The sequence below is a fragment of the Alligator sinensis genome, unplaced genomic scaffold (genome assembly GCF_000455745.1).
Source record: "Alligator sinensis unplaced genomic scaffold, ASM45574v1 scaffold1645_1, whole genome shotgun sequence".
NCBI lineage: Eukaryota > Metazoa > Chordata > Crocodylia > Alligatoridae > Alligator > Alligator sinensis.
Genome location: NW_005843496.1, coordinates 78,962 through 89,483, shown reverse-complemented (window position 1 = coordinate 89,483; position 10,522 = coordinate 78,962). Strand labels below are relative to the sequence as shown.

General features: G+C 49.3%; 1 protein-coding gene across 1 annotated transcript; it reads left to right on the top strand.

Moving 5' to 3' along the window:
* Positions 1-309: 309 nt before the first annotated feature.
* On the top strand, positions 310-9,922 carry LOC102370288 (zinc finger protein RFP-like). Its single transcript, XM_006038834.3, has 7 exons — positions 310-749; positions 1,145-1,240; positions 5,244-5,474; positions 5,823-5,845; positions 6,132-6,247; positions 7,530-7,562; positions 8,493-9,922. The coding sequence occupies exons 1-7, from the start codon at positions 336-338 to the stop codon at positions 9,020-9,022; spliced, it is 1,443 nt and encodes a 480-aa protein (XP_006038896.1). The 5' UTR covers positions 310-335; the 3' UTR covers positions 9,023-9,922.
* Positions 9,923-10,522: the final 600 nt, after the last annotated feature.

Here is a 10,522-nt window from a genome sequence, read left to right as displayed (position 1 = left end):
CCTCAGCTAGTAGTGGGATAAACACCTAAGTACCATGGAAATCTAAACCTTTAAGTGCCCTAAATAAGTTACCCTTGAAAAACCTGGCCTTCAGCACAGATCAGGGAAGGAGTCGTTCGTGCTGCTGCCACCCAGTTCCTCTGTCCTGTCTCCCAAGAGGCACCAGCGGCAGCAATGCTCATAGAGCCAATGCAGATTAAAAGGGAGAAAAAAAATAGTCCAGCAAACATGCAGGAAACACCCAGTGGTTTACAAAAAGCTTTAGTGTATTTCTGGGAATAGGAAATGAAACTTGTTACTCAACTGCTCAGCTGAGCTGCTACTCAGAAGGCTCCATGGCTGCTGCCGATCCAGCACAGGCTTTTGAGGATGAAGCTTCTTGCTCTGTCTGCCTGAAATATTTTGAGGATCCAGTTACTCTGGACTGTGGGGACAATTTCTGCAGAGCCTGCATCACCCAGTGCTGGGAGGGGTTTGATGCAGACGTTTCCTGCCCTCAATGCAGAGAGAGCTTTCCCCAGAAGACTTTCAGACCGAACAGACAGCTGGGAAATCTCCTGGAGTTGCTCCAGAACTTCAGGGGAGAGAGAGAGCCGGAGCAGGGAGCAGACAAGGTTTGCCAAAAGCACCAGGAGCCTCTGAAGCTCTTCTGTGAAGATGACCAAACCCTCATGTGTCTGTTTTGTGTTGGATCTGCACATGAGGATCACTCTGTGGTGCCTATGGAGGAGGCTGCCCAGGAATACAAGGTAGGAGAGGAATTTTCTAAATTTTTTAAGGGCCCTGCGAGCCAGATAAAATGGCCTGGTGGGCTGCATTTGGCTCGCAGGCCGCATTTTGCCCATCCCTGGATTAAAGTGGTGGGTTTCAGGGTTGCTTGCTGCAAGCAGAAGAACGGATCCTTTTGATTCCCCATTTTGTGGTGTTTAGGACCAACAACTGCCCAGAAGCTGCTTGTTTCCTACTGGCGAGGGGAGCATTTTCCAGGGAAATTGACACTTGAGACCCTAGTGATGTGCGTGATGTTTTCCTGCTGTGTTTAAACAATGCACTTCAGACCCAAGCTGGAGGGCACATTTGGGTTGGGGGGGCAAAGGGGAGGAGAAGCAAAGCCCCATGGACATTTATCTTCCAATTCTTTCAGGAGCAAATCTGGAGGCACCTGGATGTTTTGGAGGAGGAAAAAGAAGAGATTCTAGCTCTTATAGCCCAAGAGGATGAGCAAAGCCAGGAACCGCTGGTAAGTGCCATGGGTCTGGTTCTAGGCCTGATTCACTGAGGGCAGGTATGCTGCAGTAAGAGGAAGGATGATTCACTAGTTAGGATATTAAATTTGGATTGTCAAGATCTAGATTCAGTTCTCAGCTCTGCCACAGACTTCCTGTGTGGTGTCGGGCAGGTGACGCGATGCTTCAGTTTCCCCATTGGCAGCAAGAGGGAATAGAAATTTGCAGCTGGCAGGAGTGCGGTCAAAGTGGTGACACGGGGGAGAGGAGAACTGGGAGGCAGCAATCCTTCCCCAGCTCTGGGAGGAGAGAGTTGCCTACTGGTTAGAGTAGGTTTTGGAATCAGGACTCCTGGGCTGTATCCTGGCCTCTGGGAGGACTGTGGGGCCTAGTATTAGAGCAAGGAGGCTGGGAGTCCATATTCCTGGGCTCTCCCTAGTTTCCTGGTGTGAGTGTGTGGGAGAGGGGAGGGGAAGGGAATTCAGATTCCTGGATTTTTATTCTCAGTTCAGAGATGGGACTGTAATTTAGTGGTTAAAGTAGCTATGCATGGAAGTTAGGCTTCTGGGTTGTATTCCCATGGCTTTTATTCAAACTATACAACTGAATAGGTAGGATAGCATCAGTGGTGCCATGTGCCCATACTGGCCATAAGGTTTCAAGTACCATTGCATGCAGTACCTACACTAATGATCTAATACCACTGTGGTACACCTGGATCCCTATCCCTCACAGCACTGTTACAAAAAACCCAGCACTGTTTGGTCTTTTGAGAGACAAGACTACAGCCTGTCTATTCTCTGCAGGCTTAGACATAGAAGTCAAAGACAGTTACAATTCCTTTCCAGATTACCCTTTCTATATAGCAAGTCAAGATACAATCACATTTTCCAGTGCTCCTCCATTCCCCCTTAGCAGGTAAGCTACTTCTGCCACCCAAGTCAGATAAAGAGGTAAGACAGATCTATAACCCAATCTTTTCTTGACAACACCCTGAAAACATTAGAATAACCACTTGTCTCTATGCCTATCTAGCTACCTGCAATAGCATAATACAGATTTTCACTTATACTGGCTGAGGAGAGACACAGGAGAGAGGAGGAAGGTAGGATGCAGGCTGGCAGCAGGTTGCTTTGAATTTGCTGAGGTCTTCCCCAAATTCCCTGTTTATACCCAGTACTTATATATGGGTTATTTAAATACATAGAATCATAGAAGTCAGGTCGGAAGAGACCTTGTAGATCTTCAAGTCCGACCCCCTGCCTGGGCAGGAGGGAAACTGGGCTCCAGTGACCCCAGCCAGGTAGGCATTGAGCCGCTTCTTAAAGACCCCCAGGGTAGATCTTCAAGTCCGACCCCCTCCCTCGGCAGGAGGAAAACTGGGCTCAAATGGCCCCAGCTAGGTAGGCATCGAGCCACTTCTTAAAGACCCCCAGGGTAGGAGCCAGCACCACTTCCCTTGGAAGTTGGTTCCAGATCCTAGCCGCCCTGACTGTGAAGTAGTTCTTATGGATGTCTAATCTAAACCTACTCTCCAACAACTTGTGGCCATTATTCCTTGTTATCCTGGGGGGTGCTAGGGGAAACAAGGTCTCCCCCAAACCCTTCTGGTCCTCCCTAGTGAGTTTTTAGACGGTCACCACGTCCCCCCTCAGCCTTCTCTTGTGAAGGCTGAACAGGTTCAGGTCCCGTAGCCTCTCATTGTAGGGTCTGCCTTGCTGTCCCCGGATCATGTGGGTGGCCTTCCTCTGGACCCTCTCAATGTTGTCCACATCCCTCTTGAAGTGCGGTGCCCAGAACTGGACGCAGTACTCCAGCTGTGGCCTGACCAGTGTCACGTAGCGGGGGAGGATCATCTCCTTGGACCTACTTGAGATGCACCTGTGGATGCACGATAGGGTCCGGTTAGCCCTGCCAACCGTGACCTCGCATTGTCAGCCCATGTTCATCTTGGGATCAATGATGACTCCAAGATCCCTTTCTGCCTCCGTGCTCTCAAGAAGGGAGTTTCCCATTTCATATGTGTGCTGCTGGTTACTTCTGCCCAAGTGCAGCACCCTGCACTTGTCAGTATTGAAACGCATCCTGTTTTTGTTAGCCCACCCCTGCAACCTATTCAGGTCTTGCTGCAGTCTTTCCCTCCCTACTAGCGTGCCCACCTCACCCCCAATTTTGGTATCATCAGCAAATTTGAACAGGTTGCTTTTCACCCTGTCGTCCAAATTGCTGATAAAGAAATTGAACAGCGCGGGCCCAAGCACCGAGCCCTGGGGGACTCCACTGCCCACTTCCCCCCAGGTCGAATATGACCCATCCACCACCACCCTCTGAGTCATATTCTCATTGACATTATTCAAATTGATTTATTTTACTGAGACTTTGGAAATTGGATTGAACCAGTTTTCCTGTGGACTTGAAAGACACCAGTTAAATGGGGCTTGTGTCCTTGTGAAAAGTACAGTTCTGGGAAGTACAGCTTCTTATCTCTTTCCTTCACCATCTGGGAATGCTCCTTACCATGTTCTCTTTACTTTGCTGAGCAGGCCAGTTATAATGCACAACGGGTTAACAGAGACACATTATTATTGCAATAGGGTTCTAGCTGACTACTTACAAATCGATTGCTATCAAACGGCAGAACAAAACTCCAACAAGCAGGCATTCATTCCTGGCCTAGTCTGATATTAATGACTTGATAAACAGATTCTTATTCTACTTTCCCAGGCTACTATTTAGGATTTTTTAAAATGTATCCATGTTCCAAGCCAAAATAGCCAAATCCAATTCCAAATCCATGAGGCAGTCCAGAACCATAAATAGCCCTATGACTGAAAAACGTCCTCCAGCCACTCCTGGGGCTTCAGATGTTTCCAAATCCTTTGGCAGGGATCCTACTTGCCGGCCCAAGCCCTGGGGTGTGGGGTACAGGTGCCCCCGAGTTTTCTTGCCCTTAGCCATAAGGCCCTCGGAGCAAGCTAGGACGGAGACTCTCATTTCCATAAAGTGGGCTTAAAGCCGCTGCACCTCAGCGGGTACTGAACCACACCAGAAGAGCAGTTCTCTCCGGGTGCGCTTTAGGAAAACTTCCTTCATGGACAGATACGTGGTATTTCACCTGCCGGGTTAAGAACAGGCACTATGCTTGACCTGAGCCTTACAGAAGCATATCATTCATAACTCAGATTTTTGCTAGGTCCATAGTCCGCACAAGTCAGTCTCTGTCAGTCACTGACCATGAACGATGCATGCCCCTGAGGCTGGGGGGCCTGGGGCTGGGGGGGCACGGTGCCCACCCGCAGGCGGCGGTGGTGGCGTGGTGGTGGCAAGCAGGGAGCTCCCGCAGGTGGCCACAGCAGTGTTGGCGACAGCGGGATGGTGGCACGTGCCGACTAGCAGTTGGCAACTACCTGCAGATGCCACCAGCAGTGTCAGCGGTGGTCAGTGATGCTCTACAACTGCTCACAGATGCCTCTGGCAGCAAGGCGGGGAGGGTGGCAAGCAACGGTGGTGATGGCCAATCGCAGGGGCTACACCGCCAATTATAGGGGGTGCACGTGCACCCATGTGCACCCCCTACGTGTCACCAATGTCACTGACCATGTCTACAGCCTACAGTACCTGAAACAGTTCCCTGCAGCTATGGCTTATGGGAAGATTTGGGGGAGCCAGGGATATGGAAGGAGAAATTTTAACAACTTTTTTGTCTGTTATCTGCCACGTTAAATGAGGTGTCAGTGGAGCTAAAGTTTTGAACATTTTGAATTAAACCCCTCCTTCTCTTCTAGACTCAGTGTTAGACAGTGATGAGGTTATCTAGTGTGCACAGTCTTCCAGGAGAGGTAAGAAAAACATTTCTAATGTCAAGAAATAGAAAAAAAAATGTACTAATTATAAAGTTTTAGGTCTTCTTTATAAAACATATAGTAGCTTACAGATTTTTCTTCTTTGAAAACTACCTTTAAAGTGACACGTTCCATGATTTCATCCATGTTTCTGGCCCTTCTGTGTCCCTTCTAGAAGCAAACAGAGATTGAGAAAGAGAAGATGCAATTTCAATTTGAGCGACTGCACCGGTTCTTGGAAAAACAAGAGCGTCTCTTTCTGGCTTGGTTGGAAGAGCTGGAGAGAGACATAGAGACCAGGAAGGATGAAAGTATCACACAGCTCTCAGAGAAGCTTTCCTGTCTTGATGCTCTGCTCAGGGAACTGGAGGAGAAATGTGAGGAGCCAGCAATGGGATTTCTGGAGGTGAGACTGCGTGAGCAGCCCCCAGAGCCCCGCACAGTCACTGGCCACAGCTGACCTCCATGCCTACGTTGCCATTTGCTCTTTGTGGGGAAGAAAAATCTCTTGATCTGACTTGAATAGGAGAAAACTCCCTCCTTCCCCACCCAGCTGCAAAGGCTTTATTCCTGGTTTCATCCAGTCATTGACAGGAGCGGAAAGATTTAGGTCTTGAAGCCTCCTGTAGGACGTGAAGTGACCGAGGGAAGTGGGGCTGTTTTGGGGCATGACCTAATGGAGTCCATCCAAAGCAGGAAGGTCCCAAGCGTAGGCCACACATGACTTAACTCCTTCTTTCTTTCTCCACTCTAGGATGCCAGAAGCACCTTGAACAGGTATGTGGCTTCTCATGCCCTGACTCCTGAAGCTGAGAAGGGGTTTGGGCACCAGGTGAAGGACACACCTTCCTGGAGCCTGGGGAGGACAGGCATGGGAGTGTCTTTCCCTGAAGCTCCCAGTCCCACCCCATGCCCACAATCCTGAGACTTCTGACATTTCCCCTTGCCCGCCCAGAGGGGGAAGGGAGTCACCTGCGGGTGGGAACTGACTGTCAGCCCAGCTTTTTGGCTGATGCCTTAGGTTGAATAGTCAAGAGATGGATAACTCTGTGTCTCTTTCCAGATGTGAGACAGAGAGAGCCTGGCCCTCAGCACTTGCTCGTCCTGAAACAAACTGGAGGATTTGGTTATTTTCTCAAGATATTACTTTTCTACAGGAGGCTCTGGAGAAACTGCAAGGTAATATGGAAACGGAGAGCTTAAAGAGGAGTGTGAGTGTCTGTGCAGGTCCTGTTCTCATGATGATTGCACTGAAGCTGGATGCTAATTCACAATAGGGTGAATGAGTGAGAAATTGTCGCTAGGGAGGCTACTCCTGATTTTTATACCAGCACCAGTGAAATAGAAAATCAGCTCTGGTGACTCCATTGGAATTAGTCTTGATTTACACTGGGCTGAGAGAGAAAGCGCGTGTTGGGAGTTGGGAGGGGGAAACAAGATGGGCGCAGAACTCCAGCAGAGGGTTTAAGGCGTCTCATTCAGCTCCAGTAGTATGAGTTTGAATTGTCCATTGGAGCCAAGCCAAAGCCAGCTGTATATGTTTACTCGGGCATTTTGGTCTGGGGAGTTAAAGGTTAAATGCCCAGAAGGCTCCACACATCACTTCCTTGTGTTTGCTGACTATGGAAACCATGAAAGCCCAGTGAGCTACGAGGCTTAGGCATGCCTTTAATCTATTTATTCCTGTGAGAGAGAGAGGCATCAGCTTCAGAGACTCCAGGGAGATTACTCTCCATTTACATTGGGATGGGCATGATGGGAATCCATCCTGGTGTCTTCTGTGGAGTTAAAACTAGTTCACACTCGGGGCACATCTACATGTGTGATTAATACGTATGCATAAACTCCAGACCTAATTGCTCCGGAGTTTATTCATGCACAGTATGTTGAGGTGGGCCAGAGCAGCCCAGGCTGGCAGAGGACCCAGGGGTCAGGCTGCCAGCTGGGGCTGGTCTGACCAGGCTCCATGTGCTGCAGAGGGGCTGGTCAGTAGGCAGCCCCTACGCTGAAGCACCCTCGTGCCCCAGCCAGCCCTGTCACTGCCTACATATGTGCTGTACCACACAAAACAATGCTGCCACAGGGTACGGCTTGTGTTTAGCTGGACTACCCTGCGGTGGCATTTATTAATCTACTGCGACCTAATAAAGTCACGTGTGTAGATGGTGACATTTTCATTGCGAAGCTAATTAGCTCGATAGCAAACATCTCGTGTAGACGCGCCTAGGGGATAGAACGAGAATGGATCCCAGGGTCTGTTTTTCTAGTACAAAGGTGATAGAAGAAAGCAGTCCTAAATGTTTTCTAATTCATACACTGCAGAGCACTATGTTGCTAAGATTATCTCTGGGTTTTTAGTGTCATTGCTTCACCTGTCCAGACCCTCATTTCTTTCTTGGTATTAAAGTCTGAGAGTAACCACCATGATCTGATCTCTGCTGTGTGTTTTTTCTTCTTTTAGTGTGCTTATTGCCTGACCCAAAGGTGGACAGAGGTAAATATTTGGGGGTTTGTGGGGAGGGTGGACAATACAATGCATAGTTTCCTGAAGCAGGAGAAAATAGTTGTTTGGGGCCACTCAAAGCAACAGGAATCAAACTGGGGGAATCACTGCTAAAAAAGTAGCCCACCTATGCTGGAGATGCTTGATAGAAAGACAAGGAAGTTATTACTCACTAATGCAGTGGTCCCAATTCCTGGTATTTCATTGCAAGGCTTGTGACTACTTGCAGTCCCTTTGGTAGGAGAGCACACATAACACCAGCAGACTCTCCTTATGCCTGAAGAAGGGTGTTTGTGCCCAAAAGCTTACTAATAACAATTTTCTCCAAGGATTTAGTGGGTCTAATAAAAGATACCACATCTACCCAAAGAACCTTGTCTGCCTTTTGGTTGGCAAAACACGTAGTTGAAAGAATCTTGTTTTCAGTTGACGGTAAATTCCTAGTTCTTGTGATTATAGTGGAAAAGCAGAAAGCCTGTCCCCATGGATTTCTCCTTTCTGAGCCACAAGAAATGCAAATAGGAAGAAACTAAGATGTATTTAAAAAAATGCTTTATTATTGTTTAAGCCAGTCTTATATTTGGGAGGGGGCTGGCACTGTGATACCAAGATGATCAATTGGGACTATTTTATGAGTTACCAGGTGAGCCTGGTCAGCAAACGTCTGTACTCAAGTGATGAAGGGTGAGGAGTTTTTCTTTCCCTGTGATTTGATGGGTGGAACAGAAATGGGTGAGATGAAAACTTAAAAAGACCCTTTGATCCAATGCACAAGGCAATAAGGGGCAGATGGCCCCAAGATGGCAACAGAACATTTTGAATGGAGAGAGGACATAATGTGCCAGATCATCCCAATCCCTGTCCCTCCCTCAGGCCAAGCTCTGCCTCTGGTTCTTATATTTTGTTTTTCCCTGTCTCCAGTGAGCGTGACTCTGGATCCCGACACAGCGTTTTCTTGGCTCCGTCTGTCTCCAGATCGAACACGTGTAAACTGGGGAGTCACACAGCAGGAGGTGCCTGACAGCCCTGAGAGATTTGATGCTGCGCCTTGCGTGCTTGGCTGCGAAGGCTTCACTTCGGGGAGACATTATTGGGAGGTGGAAGTTGGGGAAGAGGCAGTCTGGGTTCTGGGAGTAGCAAAGGAATCTGTGAAGAAAAAAGGGGGGAACAGGATTGCAGCCAAGCAGGGCATCTGGGCTGTGCGGAAATACTGGGAGAAATACCAGGCTCTCACTTCTCCTGAAACCACTCTGCACGCGCATGGGATTCCCACAAGGATTCGGATTTATTTGGACTATGAAAGGGGATTGGTGGCGTTTTATGATGCTGGTAACAAAGCCCCGATCTTCACTTTTCCACCAGGATCTTTCACCGGGGAGACAATCCGACCTTTCTTTGAACTCTTGAGTACAAACTCCCAAGTAATATTGTCACCCCAAGGGACAGGATAAGCCATCTTCCCGATTGGTGGTCAGCCTTAGCCCTTTAGACTCTCACTCTTCAGGGGGAGGAGGAGGAGGTGGAAGAAAGAGCTTCACAGCTCCCGATTTTCTCCAGCCTGTTTGTCTCTTTTGACTCTTCCCTTTGTTCCAGTTGCTCAACTATATTAAAAGAAGCTAAAACTGCATGCATGGCATTTTTATTAATAATAGATGGGCACCCTCTATGATTAATACACGGCACCCTCTGACTTCTGCTGGTGCTTCAGCTAGGCAGCACGTCTACAGAATTAGGTACTAGCTAATTCTGCAGAACATGTGCTTTCATGTGTAGCTTTTTGGTACAAAGGGCTGGGCTTAAATATTTCTGCTTCTTAGCTCTTCTATGTCTGCTTCTCTCTCTGAGGCCTGGAGAAAGGTACCGTGATACCCAAATGCCTGTCTTTGTCTATCCCAACCATGCATTAGGCCCAGTTCTTACCCACACGAATTCTTTTCTTTCTGGAAACTTAAAACAGCTCCAGTTCAAAACTAGCCTTTTCCTTTGCGTATCAAGACCCGAGAAACTAAAAACAGGTACTTAAAGTCACTTGAAATAACAACAGAACCTCTTCTTGGGAGGCTGAGATTCAATGTTCTTTTTTGGTGCAATTTCTCTAATGATTTGGTTAAAACAGCAACTTGTCTGCACGCATTCGGACGGCCTTTCTGGGGGTGCAAGGATGGCTGCACGGATAGCGCAAAATCTGCCATTTTCAGGTCAAACGAAGTTACGACGAGCCATTTCCTTGGCACATAAACAAACTCCAAATAATAACTCTAAGCATGGGTTACTCTTCAGATATTGATCGCAATCAGTGATCACTGACCAGGCACCAGAAAAGTGCCTCCAAAAGCTGCATCTCCACATAACTTGTGTGCCAGATTTCCTACAGCCCTATAGCAAAGGCTGGCGACATTTTGCCGCTTGCAACCCAGGTTGCCGTCCTGGGCTGAGAGTCCCAGTCCCCCCGGAGAGCTCAAACGGCCGGCTCTGTCCTCGCTGCAGAGGCCGGCGCGAAGCACTGAGCACGGACACGAGAGCAGGGGGGAAGAGGGAGCTCTCTGGGGCAGCTCCAACCTCTTGCGGGCAGGATCCTGCTAGCGGCTGCTGACCTCGAAAAGGGGCATGAGACCTGGCTGAGATCAGCGGCAGGGGCCGGGAGCCAGGCTGGGGGACGGACAGCTGGAGCCCGGGAGGGGCCGGGAGCACAGCAACTGCCCGGGGCCCTGCTAGCGTGACAGGCGGCTGTCGGGGACCCCCCCCGCCCCCCGCACGGTACCCGCTCCTCCACCGACCACGTGCTGGCTCTTAAACGAGCCTTTGGGTTTGCAAGTGAGCGCGGCACGGATTTCACTGCCGCTTCCTGCCCGCGGCTTTCCGCCGGGCTCCGGCCGCCGGCTTCTTGGGTGTTTTAGTGCCCCTGCCGGAGCCCTTGCCCTTGCCCGCCGCCGCCTGCTTCCTCCGGGTCG